This window comes from Pseudorca crassidens, chromosome 2 (genome assembly GCF_039906515.1).
Source record: "Pseudorca crassidens isolate mPseCra1 chromosome 2, mPseCra1.hap1, whole genome shotgun sequence".
Classification (NCBI taxonomy): domain Eukaryota; kingdom Metazoa; phylum Chordata; class Mammalia; order Artiodactyla; family Delphinidae; genus Pseudorca; species Pseudorca crassidens.
In genome coordinates, this window is record NC_090297.1 from 133,867,152 (window position 1) to 133,881,685 (window position 14,534).

At 35.4% G+C, this 14,534-nt stretch overlaps 1 protein-coding gene across 2 annotated transcripts in view; it reads left to right on the forward strand.

Moving 5' to 3' along the window:
- Window positions 1-14,534, forward strand: part of RALGPS2 (Ral GEF with PH domain and SH3 binding motif 2) — a 163,122-nt gene that overhangs the window by 67,226 nt on the left and 81,362 nt on the right. For both annotated transcript variants that reach the window (XM_067728755.1, XM_067728756.1), the window contains exons 6-7: window positions 8,939-9,028; window positions 12,402-12,494. In XM_067728755.1, the coding sequence (XP_067584856.1) occupies window positions 8,939-9,028; window positions 12,402-12,494 (183 nt within the window). The remainder of the gene's footprint in view (window positions 1-8,938; window positions 9,029-12,401; window positions 12,495-14,534) is intronic.

Below are 14,534 nucleotides of genomic sequence, written 5' to 3' on the forward strand. Positions count from 1 at the left end.
ATGGCTTTCCCCGCTTGGCGTCCATACGTTTGTTCTCTACATCTGTGTCTCAACTTCTGCCCTGCAAACCGGTTCATCTGTATCAGTTTTCTACGTTCCACATACATGCGTTAATATACGATATTTGTTTTTCTCTTTCTGACTTACTTCACTCTGTATGACAGTCTCTAGGTCCATCCACGTCTCAACAAATGACTCAATTTCATTCCTTTTTATGGCTGAGTAATAATCCATTGTATATATGTACCACAACTTCTTTATCCATTCGTCTGGCGATGGGCGTTTAGGTTGCTTCCCTGACGTGGCTGTTGTAAAGAGTACTGCAGTGAACATTGGGGTGCATGTGTCTTTTTGAATTATGGTTCTCTCTGGATATATGCTCAGTAGTAGAATTGCTGGATCATATGATAGTTCTATTTTTAGTTTTTTAAGGAAACTTCATACTGTTCTCCATAGTGGCTGTATCAACTTACATTCCCACCAACAGTGCAAGAGGGTTCCCTTTTCTCCACACCCTCTCCAGCATTTGTTGTTTGTAAATTTTCTGATGATGCCCATTCTAACTGGTGTGAGGTGATACCTCATTGTAGTTTTGATTTGCATTTCTCTAATAATTAGTGATGTTGAGCAGCTTTTCATGTGCTTCTTGGCCATCTGTATGTCTTCTTTGGAGAAATGTCTATTTAGGTCTTCTGCCCATTTTTGGATTGGGTTGTTTGTTTCTTTGATATTGAGCTGCATGAGCTGCTTATGTATTTTGGAGATTAATCCTTTGTCCATTGCTTCATTTGCAGATATTTCTCCCATTCTGAGGGTTGCCTTTTCATCTTGTTTACGGTTTCCTTTGCTGTGAAAAAGCTTTGAAGTTTCATTAGATACCATTTGTTTATTTTTGTTTTTATTTCCATTACTCTAAGAGGTGGATCAAAAAGATCTCACTGTGATTTATGTCAAAGAATGTTCTTCCTATGTTTTCCTGTCAGAGTTTTATAGTGTCTGGTCTTACATTTAGGTCTTGAACCCATTTTGAGTTTATTTTTGTGTATGGTGTTAGGGAGTGTTCTAATTTCATTCTTCTACATGTAGCTGTCCAGTTTTCCCAGCACCACTTATTGAAGAGACTGTCTTTTCTCCATATCCTTGCCTCCTTTGTCATGGATTATTTGACCATAGGTGTGTGGGTTTATCTCTGGGCTTTCTATCTTGTTCCATTGATCTATGTTTCTGTTTTTGTGCCAGTACCATATTGTCTTGATTACTGTAGCTTTGTAGTATAGTCTGAAGTCAGGGAGTCTGATTCCTCCAGCTCCGTTTTTTTACCTCAAGACTGCATTGGCTATTCGGGGTCTTTTGTGTCTCCATAGAAATTTTAAGATTTTTTCTTCTAGTTCTGTAAAAAATGCCATTGGTAATTTGATAGGGATTGTATAGAATCTGGAGATTGCTTTGGGTAGTATGGTCATTTTCACAATATGGATTCTTCCAGTCCAAGAACATGGTGTATCTCTCCATCTGTTGGTATCATCTTTAATTTCTTTCATCAGTGTCTTACAGTTTTCTGCATACAGGTCTTTTGTCTCCCTAGGTAGGTTTATTCCTGGATGTTTTATTCTTTTTGTTGCAGTGGTAAATGGAAGGGTTCCCTTAATTTCTCTTTCAGATTTTTCATCATTAGTGTAGAGGAATGCCAGAGATTTCTGTGCATTAATTTTGTATCCTGCAACTTTACCAAATTCATTGATTAGCTCTAGTAGTTTTCTGGTGGCATTTATAGGATTCTCTATGTATAGTATCACGTCATCTGCAAACAGTGACAGTCTTTCTTCTTCTTTTTCAATTTGTATTCCTTTAATTTCTTTTCCTTCTCTGATTGCCATGGCTAGGACTTCCAAAACTATGCTGAATAATAGTGGTGAGAGTGGATATCCTTGTCTTGTTCCTGATCGTAGAGGAAATGCTTTCAGTTTTTCACCATTGAGAATGATGTTTGCCGTGGGTTTGTCATACATGGCCTTTATTATGTTGAGGTAGGTTCCCTCTCTGCCCACTTTCTGGAGCATTTTTATCATAAATGGGTGTTGAATTTTGTACATCTGTTTTCTGCATCTGTTAAGATGATCATATGGTTTTTATTTCTTCAATTTGTTAATATAGTTTATCACATGGATTGATTTGTGTATATTGAAGAATCCTTGCATCCCTGGGATAAATCCCACTTGATCATGGTATATGATCCTTTTAATGTGTTGTTGGATTCTGTTTGCTAGTATTTTGTTGAGGATTTTTGCATCTGTATTCATCAGTGATATTGGTCTGTAATTTTCTCTTTTTGTAGTATCTTTCTCTGGTTTTGGTATCAGGGTGATGGTGGCCTCATAGAATGAGTTTGGGAGTGTTCCTTCCTCCACAGTTTTTTGGAAGAGTTTGAGAAGGATGGGTGTTAGCTCTTCTCTAAATGTTTGATAGAATTCACCTGTGAAGCCATCTGGTCTGGGACTTCTGTTTGTTGGAAGATTTTTAATTCCAGTTTCAATTTCAGTGCTTGTGATTGGTCTGTCCATATTTTCTATTTCTTCCTGGTTCAGTCTTGGAAGGTTATACCTTTCTAAGATTTTGTCCATTTCTTCCAGGTTGTCCATTTTGTTGGCATAGAGTTGCTTGTAGTAGTCTCTTAGGATGCTTTGTATTTCTGCGGTGTCTGTTGTAACTTTTCCTTTTTCATTTCTAATTTTATTGATTTGAGTCCTCTCCCTCTTTTTCTTGATGAGTCTGGCTAATGGTTTATCAGTTTTGTTTATCTTCTCAAAGAACCAGCTTTTAGTTTTATTGATCTTTGCTCTTGTTTTCTTTGTTTCTATTTCATTTGTTTCTGCTCTGATCTTTATGATTTCTTTCCTTCTGGTAACTTTGGGTTTTGTTTGTTCTTCTTTCCCTAGTTCCTTTAGGTGTAAGGTTAGATTGTTTATTTGAGATTTTTCTTGTTTCTTGAGGTAGGCTTGTATTGCTATAAACTTCCCTCTTAGAACTGCTTTTGCTGCATCCCATAGGTTTTGGATCATTGTGTTTTCATTGTCATTTGTCTCTAGGTATTTTTTGATCTCCTCTTTGATTTCTTCAGTGATCTTTTGGTTATTTAGTAACGTATTTTTTAGCCTCCATGTGTTTCTGTTTTTTATGTTTTTTTCCCTGTAATTCATTTCTAATCTCATAGCGTTGTGGCCAGAAAAGATGCTTGATATGATTTCAATTTTCTGAAATTTACTGAGGCTTGATTTGTGAACCAAGATGTGATCTATCCTGGAGAATGTTCCGTGCGCACTTGAGAAGAAAGTGTAATCTGCTGTTTTTGGATGGAATGTCCTATAAATATAAATTAAATCTATCTGGTCTGTTGTGTCATTTAAAGCTTCTGAAAATGAAGCTTTAAAATGAAATTTATTTTCATTTTGGATGATCTGTCCATTGGTGTAAGTGAGCTGTTAAAGTCCCCCACTATTATTGTGTTACTGGCGATTTCCTCTTTTATAGCTGTTAGCAGTTGCCTAATGTATTGAGGTGCTCCTATGTTGGGTGCATGTATATTTATAATTGTTATATCTTCTTCTTAGATTGATCCCTTGATCATTATGTAGTGTCCTTCCTTGTCTCTTGTAACATTCTTTATTTTAAAGTCTAGTTTGTGTGATATGAGTACAGCTACTCCAGCTTTCTTTTGATTTCCACTTGCATGGAATATCTTTTTCCATCCCCTCACTTTCAGTCTGTATGTGTCCCTAGGTCTGACGTGGGTCTCTTGTAGACAGCATATATATGGGTCTTGTTTTTGTATCCATTCAGCAAGCCTGTGTCTTTTGGTTGGAGCGTTGAATCCATTCACGTTTAAGGTAATTATCGATGTGTATGTTCCTTCGACCATTTTCTTAATTGTTTTGTGTTTGTTTTTGTAGGTCCTTTTCTTCTCTTGTGTTTCCCTCTTAGGGAACTTCCTTTAGCATTTGTTGTAGAGCTGGTTTGTTGGTGCTGAATTCTCTTAGCTTTTGCTTGTCTGTAAAGCTTTTGATTTCTCCTTTGAATCTGAATGAGATGCTTGCCAGGTAAAGTAATTTTGGTTGTAGGTTCTTCCCTTTCATCAGTTTAAGTATATCATGACACTCCCTTCTGGCTTGTAAAGTTTCTGCTGAGAAATCAGCTGTTAATCTTATGGGAGTTCCCTTGTATGTTATTTGTCGTTTTTCCATTGCTGTTTTCAATAATTTTTCTTTGTCTTTAATTTTTGCTAATTTGATTACTATGTGTCTCTGCGTGTTTCTCCTTGGGTTTATCCTGTATGGGACTCGCTGCGCTTCCTGGACTTGGGTGGCTATTTCCTTTCCCATGTTAGGGAAGTTTTCGACTATAAACTCTTCAGATATTTTCTCTGGTCCTTTCTCTCTCTCTTCTCCTTCTGGGACCCCTATAATGCGAATGTTGTTGTGTTTAATGTTGTCCCAGAGGTCTTAGGCTGTCTTCATTTCTTTTCATTCTTTCTTTCTTTATTCTGTTCCACAGCAGTGAATTCCACCATTCTGTCTTCTAGGTCACTTATCTGTTCTTCTGCCTCAGTTATTCTGCTATTTATTCCTTCTAGTGTAGTTTTCATTTCAGTTATTGTATTGTTCATCTCTGTTTGTTTGTTTTTTAATTCTTCTAGGTCTTTGTTAAACATTTCTTGCATCTTCTTGATCTTTGTCTCCATTCATTTTCCGAGGTCCTGGATCATTCTCACTATCATTATTCTGAATTCTTTTTCTGGAAGGTTGCCTATGTCCACTTGGTTTAGTTGTTTTTCTGGGGTTTTATCTTGTTCCTTCATCTGGTGCATAGCTCTCTGCCTTTTCATCTTGTCTATCTTTTTGTGAATGTGGTTTTTGTTCCACAGGCTGCAGGATTGTAGTTCTTGCTTCTGCTGTCTGTCCTCTGGTGGATGAGGCTATCTAAGAGGCTTGTGTAAGTTTCCTGATGGGAGGGACTGGTCATGTGTAGAGCCTGGTGTTGCTCTGGTGGGCAGAGCTCAGTAAAACTTTAATTGCTTGTCTGCTGATGGGTGGGGCTGAGTTCCCTCCCTGTTGGTTGTTTGGCCTGAGGCAACCCAACACTGGAGCCTACCTGGCCTCTTTAGTGGGGCTAATGATAGACTATGGGGGGGGCTCACGCCAAGGAGTACTTCCCAGAACTTCTGCTGCCAGTGTCCTTGTCCCCATGGTGAGCCAGAGCCACCACCCCCACCCCACCCCCTCTGCAGGAGACCCTCCAACACTAGCCGGTAGGTGTGGTTCAGTCTCCCCTAGGGTCACTGCTCCTTCCCCTGGCTCCCAATGTGCACAGTGCTTTGTGTATGCCCTCCAAGAGTGGAGTCTCTGTTTCCCCCAGTCCTGTCAAAGTCCTGCAATCAGATCGCACTAAGCTTCAAAGTCTGATTCTCTAGGAATTCATCCTCCCGTTGCTGGACCCCGGGTTGGGAAGCCTGACGTGGGGCTCAGAACCTTCACTCCAGTGGGTGGACTTCTGTGGTATAATTGTTCTCCCATTTGTGAGTCACCCACCCAGCGATTAAGGGATTTGATTTTTATCGTGTTTGCACCCCTCCTACCATCTTATTGCACCTTCTCCTTTGTCTTTGCATATGGGATATCTTTTTTGGTGAGTTCAGTGTCTTCCTGTCAGTGATTGTCCAGCAGCTAGTTGTGACTCTGGTGTTCTCACAAGAGGGAGTGAGAGCACATCCTTCTACTCCACCATCTTGGTTCCTCTCTCCACCACTTTTTAATTTACAGTTTCTCCCTTTATCCTTTTCCTTACTATTTACCTGTGGAGGAACCTCTAGAGTCTCCCACAGTCTAGACTGCATTCAGTGCAGTTTAATATGTTCTGTGTTTTCTAGAAATTAGCTGCTGGTTCCAAAGGTTCAGTTGGGTTCAGTGCCTTTGGCAAGAGTCTGGGTTGTGTTAGGTTTTTTCATCAGGTCTGTTTCTTGATGTTAGCAGTTGTCTAGATCCGTTATTTGAGGTTGTTAAAAGGTGAATTCTCATTTCATTCTTTTTTATTTATTAGTGGGAATGCTTTTATAAAGAGACATTTTTCCCTCATCTAGTATTTGCATACCCAGAGGTCCATTTCCTATGGCAAGGAAGGATAAATATTGGATTTTTTTCTCTTTATTTAGCAGTTCTGAAGATAATGAATTGGTGTTGTCATTTAACGAAGACCAAGTAGTTTATTTTAATTTTATTTTGAACTCATAAATGTAAACAAAGATGATGTGTTTCAACCCATTGCAATTATTACCCTTATTGAAACTTACATTGTCCCATCTTTGGCCAATGGAAGTCTCTTCAGGTTGGCAGACCCTAGTAATCTTGTTAACAGTTTCTTTGCTATTTGTGTGAAAAGATGTTGCATGTTCATTTTGTCCATCGCCTGCCCTCTGCCTGGAATCAACATTTCTTTAATAAACCTTGGTTTCTTATAGTGGGAAATGGACCTGGGTGCTAAAAATGCTCATTGCTACTAGGGTGACCATAATTTCTAGGCCATTTCAGCAGATATAGCTAGGATATCTATATATCATACACACACAAATATTTAAAGATAAAATATCTCATGAGTTCTTATTAATACTTCTAATTCAAATTCAGGACCAGAGTTTTACTTCACCTCTTCCATATTATATCTGCATATCCTTTCTTCCATACCCCCAATCTGGTTTTCAGGGAACACAGGGCATGATACAGTATCCTGTGTGACTCATTTGCTTTAGCCTACATAACAAATAACAGTCTCAGAATAACAATGCTAATACCAATAATATTCCTATAAAGAGGTAACTATATGTTTTGCAAATGTTGTATTTTTTATAATTGTATATATTGTCTGGGCATATAGGCATTATATAACGTACTCTCCTTCTTTTAACCCTCATTACTCTTATTTCTGTGAATAAGTGCATATTTAATGCTCACTACCATCCTCATGTTGATGTTTCTCCAGTCATTTGACTGTCGGAAGCTCGTTTTCCAGGAAATTACTTGGGAAGGGTTCATGGGAACAGTAATTCTTGAGTTTTTTACATGTTGACAAGTTTGCCTGTCCTTTGTATGAAATTTTCTTTCTTGATAATATTTGATATAGTACTCCATTTTTTTTTCTGGCAGAGTGTTGCTATTGAAAAGTCTGATGATAATTAAATTTTCTTTTCCCTAAAAATCACTTTCTCTTTTTATCTCGGCCTAAAGATTTTTTTCCTCTAAGTCCAGTAATTTCATTAATCTATGCCTCAGTGTTGATCATTCTGGGGCAGTGTTCTCAGGTGTGGTTGGCTTTAGCTGGGACTTTCAACTGGGGAGCACCTACACTTAGCCTTTCTGGCATGGTGCTCTCAGGGTAGTTGGACTTCTTACATGGTAGTTTAGGAGTCCCAGAGAGAATGTTCCAGCAATCAAGGCAGGGGCTGCATGTTCTTTTATGACCTTTTCCTGGAAGCCAGCGTCAGTTTTGTTAATTTTCTGTTTCTTGAAGCAGTCATGAGCTTGTCTAGGTTCAACGAGAGGTGACATACACCCCAACTTTCAATGTGAGGAGTGACAGAGAATTTGTGGCCATGTTTTTAATTTTATTTTTACTTTTATTTTTTTTAATTAAAAAATTTTTTATTGAAGTATAGCTGACTTACAATGTTGTGTTAGTGTCAGGTGTACAGCAAAGTGAATCTGTTACACAAATACATATATCCGCTCTTTTTTAGATTCTTTTTTTTTAATTACCGTAGTATTTGACATAAAATTTAATTAAATCAATGATTATGCAGTTTAGATTGAATCGTAATTAATATTTGCTAAGGTTGTTAAAATATCTAAAGTATAACTTTAGATATACTGTAGAAGTAAACTTTATTAGAATCAGGGATAATTATTGCCATTAGTAGCTCAAGTATAGTAACAAATATAAAGATGGCTTGGTAAAATATATACATTTTACATTTACACATTTGTTTAGAGGTGAAAGTTGCAAGTAAAATCTAAAATATTTCTCACTAAGAAAAGGTGACAAAATATCAGGCAGTGGCTTTATCCTTTGCACTAAGATTTCTAACTGCATCCTGTTTTTAGGTTTGTATAATTTTGAACCAACTGATAGTGCTTTGATTTTGCTTTCATAGTACATGAATATGTTACATACATATTACTTTATATCATATGATAAGCCCACTATTTTCACCAGAGTAGAGCATTTTAGTAATGTTACAGATCTAGTCAGCATTCTGATGAATGATTTTTAATGTTTTTTAAAAGAAATCTTGAAAATGGTTTCATTGAATTAGAAAACATTACATAATTTTAAAAATACAATCTTAATTTTAGAGTGACTTAGATATATTTTTCTTTATGATATTTTATTTTATTTTATTCATACCAATAAAACTGTACTTGAGATTCTTTACACTTATGATTCTACTCAATGTAAATAAAATGGCAGCATGGGATTACACAGCCACAGTAAAACATACTATAGCATGTTTTACAATGTCTGATCTTAGAGCTTGTCTATTTCTGCCAAAGTGTTTCAAAATACAGCAGAAAACACTTTTATAGTGCTCATGTTGCATCACTCTGGTTTTATTGCATTCTCTTTTCCTTCAAAATTTGTATTAGCTTTTATAAATTAAAAATTGTAGTGATGTTTTTATGTGTGTGTACACACTTATATACATTTCTGTATCTGTCTGTGTATATATGAAGTGTATGCAACATTTGAAGATTGTTTATGTCCTGGTGGTGAATCAAGGGAAAGAGAAAGTATTTTTTTTTAACAGCTATCTGTTTCTCAAATAGCTCTTGTCATTAATTTGATCCTAGTAAGTAAAGAATCTTGCTATTCAACTATTTTTAATTTCTATTTGCAGGTAAGCTTTTGGGTTGTTAGAGAGATTCTTCATGCTCAAACATTAAAAATTAGAGCAGAAGTTTTGAGCCACTATATTAAAACTGCTAAGGTAAGACAAACTTGTGTTTCTATTTTTGAGTTTAATCATTTAGCAACGCTTGTAAGTAAATGTTTGCCTGTGACACTATGTTCACTTTTTATCGACCCTAGAAAATATGGCCTACTGACTAATATAAGTCTGTTTTTTAAATTGAATGCCTGTTTCCTTTGCCTTTTCTTTTATTCCTCCTGTCTTCCTCCCCTTTCTTTTATACTTTTCCTCCCTCTCTCAGAGAAGCTGAATTACATAATATTTGACTGGGCAGAGGTCAGATTATGATGAAGTTTAATATTTATAAAATACTGGTCTATTCTGCAGGCGATTGAAAAAGCCTTATAGGATTAAGTAGGAAAATACGTATCAATTATTTGCCTTTGAAATAGATCACTCTGCCAACCATATGGAGAATGATAAGACTTTATTTTTTTTTAAATAGTATAAATGAGGATGTTAACCAAATACCTTAATTGAGCAACGTAGATAATAGATGCAGCAAGAGAAATAAAACATGGATTTCAAGGATAGTCAAAATTTAGAGAGGAGGATGGAATAGAACATTCAAGATTTTATTAAAATTTGTAACAACTCCAAATTTATGTTAACTAAAAAGAGGTATAATTGTAACCATATCCGTCATTATTCTTATAATAAATGCATAACTTATCTCACCTGTGAACAAAGATGGAATAAAATGAGGATATCATTTTTACAATTGTAAATTATTGTAAAAATGTAATTATCGTAAGTCATAACTCTTCCATATTTCCCCCTTGAGCACCTTGGAACAATTGTATTCTAACATTCTATGGCACTAGGTGGCAGAGCTAGCCTTCTGAAAATTTGATATTTTGCAGAAGTGTCATAAAATTTTTAAAAACATTCTTTGTGATATGTTAGATAAATATTGGGTTTTAGCTAATAGAAGTCCATGACTTTTCTCCATAGATCCTGAATTTGCATTATTGTTTTCTGGTATTTTTGCTAGTTTTTTTTTTTTATGTACTTGTTGTATGTTCCACTCAGAACCACCAAATTTTGTCCATCAAACCTGCCATTATCCTCATCAAATAATCATTTAATTCCAATTCAGACTCTTAGGCTTTGAGTTATTTTTGACGGTGTTTACTTTCATCTCAAGCCCTAAATTCATAATTTTTTTGTCTCATTTCTGTCTCTTAAATCCCTGTAGTTAGACTCGCCTTCTGTATTCAGTTTGTTATAAAACTGGCAGGTCTTTCTCTTCTTTTAGTAGGTTGTTTCAGTTACGGTTCTGTAGAGACAGAAAAAAAAAATACACACACACATATATATATGTATATAATGTATAAAAAGATTTAAGGAATTATCTCGTGTGATTAGGTGGGGGGAAACGCAAATCTGAAATCTGTAGGGCAGACAGCCTAGAAACTTGGGCAGGAGTTTCTAGATTTTTGCTGTTATAAGTACCACTGCTTATAAAGCATTCATGTGTGAGTCTCTTGGTGCTCAACTGCAGGTTAAAGCCCTAGAAATATAGAGAGAAAAGACAAATTTATCTTCAAAGAAATGACAGTTACACCACTAACTTTCATTGAATCTGGTGAAAAATAACATTTTTTGTGTGTTGGCTGTTTAGGTTTTCTCTCCTGAAATGTCTGTTCAAGATCTTTGAACAATTTTCTATTATAGTATTGGTCTTTGATTTTTATAGCAGTTTTAAAAATATAATTCCAGATACTAAAGTTCTTTGCTATATTCTTTGCATACATCTTCCTATTTGTGACTTGTCTTATAACTCTTTTCATGTTATCTTTTGATATAGATGCTCTTAATTTTAATAGTCAAATGTATTAATCTGTAACTTTCATTTTCTGATTTAAGAATATCTCACTTAAATATCTTACTCTCACCTCTGAGAATATCAAAGATTTTCTCTTATATTATTCTTTAAAAGTTCTACAGCTTTGATTTTGATATTTAATTCATCTGAAATTTTAGATATAATATGTAGGAATTATGGATTCCAGTTCATATTTTTCCATATGAATAATCCTGTTGGCACCATTTTTTAAATCTTTTTAAAAAGTTCTCTTTCTTTTGTCTGGAAGCATTGTTATGTCATCCTTGTTCTTGAAAAATGCTATTCCAGACTTACAGTTGTTTTTGTTTTTAATTTACTCTACTTGGGATTTCTTGAACTTACTAGCCCTGGGAATTAGTGTCTTTTGGTAATTTGAGAAAATAATCCACCATTATCTCTCATATTGTTTCTACCCCATTGTTTTTTATCATGTCCGTCTGAAGCTCCATTAAGATAAATGTTGGCCTTTTTTGCTCTTCCTTTGATGTCTCTTTACCTTTTATTTCACATTTTTTAAAAGACCCTTTGGCTTTTATGTTGCTTTCTAGATAATGCCTTCATTTTTAATCTTCATTTTATTTGAGGCTAATACCTGATGTTCTCCATTTGTGAATTATTGTTTCCTTGTATTTATCCTTTTCCTTTTCCTTTTTTTCTCTTACTTGAGTTCATATTTCTTGAAATTTTATGGGGGTTCTTTGAGACCTGAGTTAAGGTGGTATTAGTTAGGGTTCTTCAGAGGAATAGAACCCTTCACTTTGCCTTGGTTTTCATATTCAGAACAGGCCATTTTTGCCTTGGAGTCGCTTCATGGTGAGGACAGTTTTTAAATGATAAGACCATTGAGATGTAAGCGTCTGATAGTTTGAAGAAACCTGGGCAATTAGCAATAATTTGACAAAAATAGTAGATCTCTCGGTAAACGGTTGGAACCTAGCATTACATGGGAGCCTTCTGCACGGAGGCTGTAAAAAGCAAGGTCTGGTATTGGGAAGCAGGTGGATATCCCAACATGAACAAGGAACAAAGGATTTGAAGATTCAGCCAGGAGGAAGCAGGAAATTGAGGAGGGCTATGGAAAGCAGGTTTGAACCCTAGCCCTGGAATAATGGGGATCCAGAGTAGGACACCAGATCAGGATCCTGGGCATGGACGCTTCCTTTAAACTCAGATCATAAGGCAGAGGCTAGTAATATTTCAGTATAAGGAAGGAAACTGCTTACAAGAAATGAGGATGCATGGTCATACCAGGTAACCTTGATACTGAGCCATAATTTTGGTTTTCTTAATGTATTACACAACTAGAGGTAGATTTGTTCCCAGAGCTTGGGGGCAGTGCCAAGTTAGAATGTGGAAGTTCTATTGTGGGCCGAAATCAGCTTACTGTAAATATAGTGGATACCCCAAAGACAAATCTCAACAATGAGGGTAATAAGTACTAGAACACTACCAGTTGCCTAGATTATACTTGTTGTTAAAGTTGTCTTGTATTCATGCTGTTTATTTTTCATCTCTCCTCCCTGCTTTTCTTAAATCTTCCAGAAACTGTACGAGCTGAATAACCTTCACGCACTTATGGCAGTGGTTTCTGGCTTACAGAGTGCCCCAATTTTCAGGTTGACTAAAACATGGGCGGTGAGTAATTTTCCTTAGTTAATGAAAGGTTAGACTTCCTGTTGGAAGTAAAGATGTGTTAGTTCCTTTTATAGTTCTTAGTAAGGTTAATATTATGATAATAGATAAGGATTTTTGAAGTACTTTGTACTGTTCTTTGAAACCTACATACTTTTTTCTCTCTCCTTAAATAAGTATTTCACTAGGCTTGTTAGGTATTTTTTGGGTAAATTAACAACTTGGTGCTTCGTTTCTGCTCTTTAGGAACTCATTTTTCTAGAACCTCTTTAAACATCTGTGACAACATAGCATTTCAAGCTTATTGATGGGAAAGTGTAAATGCAAAAAAAAAAATTGTGTTAATCATGTAAAGATTATGCTTTTGGAAAATTTGAGGAAGATACAAATTGTAATTTTCAAAAAAAATTTTACTGATTCAGATTTCCATTATTTTTTAGTCAATAAACTCTCAGGTTGTTTCCTTAGGAACAATGGGAAATCTGATAGTTAACATGAAAGTAGGCAGTGTTTCTGCACATTGTGGTATTATGCTAATCATATTTGGTTCTATTACTTTAACAAGGTCAGGGTGTGAATTTTTACTTGTGCAAATTTGTGTACTTTTACAGTTGATTAACCGGATACTGGCCTCAAGGTTTCTAGATATTTTTCATTTAGATTTTATATAACTGAAATTTTAGATTCAGTTAAATCTGTTCATATTTAATACTGTTCTTTAATGTAAAAGAGGAATGATTTTGTTTACTACATTTTGTACAAAGGGTTAGTGTGTTCTTACTGTCCTGTAATAAAGACTTGACTGACTTTAAAACACTTTTTTACTTGATAAAATATAACTTTGTTTTTAATTAGCCTAGTGCTGTTTTCACTTTTCATAGTATCTGAAGAGACAGATGTTTCTCATGAAAATCAGGGTAGATTTCTATACTGGAAAAACATTAGCTTGGAACAGTTTATGGTCCTCTTTATATTTTATTTGTATTTTAGAAACACCTGAGTGAACGGTTTTCCTACTCTAAAAATTATTTTTAATGATGACCTTATTTGTTAAAATTTGAACTTAATGAGGGAATGGAAATGATTATAAATATACAGTTATGAATTCCATCTTTGAAGTTTTAGGGAAAAGAATTATACTCTGGTTTATATTGTGGTTTAGAAATGAGATACATTTCCCTCAAGTTAATTTTTATTTTCCTTGAAGTTATTTTCGTTGTCTCCCTCATGTATTGCATGGAGAATAATTTTGTTTAAATTTAGTAACAGCTCTATTATTAATCTGAATAAAATTTTTGGTATTTATATTAAACTTTAAAATATTCCACTTTGTGCCAGGCACTGTCTAATTGCTTGACATGCATAGTGAATGATACAGACAAAGTCCATTCTTGTACAGCTAACATTCTTCTGGGGAAAGATAAGCTGTAAATAAATGAATGATATATCATAAATAGTGATAAACGCTCTGTAGAAAAGTAAAGCAGAGTAAGTGAGATATAAGATACTTCCGTGCTTTCCTTTTTATGATGTGTGGTAAGAGGCTCTGATAAGTGACATTTGGGTAGAGACCTAGAGTAACTGAGGAAAACATTCATGTGCATATCTGAGAGAAGAGAATTCCAAACAAGTAGCCAGTGCAAAGGGCCTGGCAATGTTCACAGAATAGCAGGGTGGTCAGTGTTGGCAGAGTGAAACAAGCTAAGGAGTAGTTGCTGACAGGAGCTGAATTCAGAGAGATGGCATCGAATAAGAGAATGCAGATGCAATTTACTGATATTCAGGGAGGTATAGAGAAGGAATGTTGGGGGGGGGTTCTATCTTATACATATCAATTTTGAGTTGGCTGATAAAATATTCACGTGGAACTATAAGGTCAGAGTTAGGTATACAAGTTTAATAGAACAGTTAGAGCTAGAGATACATTTTTGTGATCATCAGCATAAAGATAGTATTTAAAACATGAGGTTGTAATCAACAAAGGAAATATCACGGGTAGAAGTTTTCCACAGTCAGGTAAAGAAGGTGTTTCAAGAAAGAGTG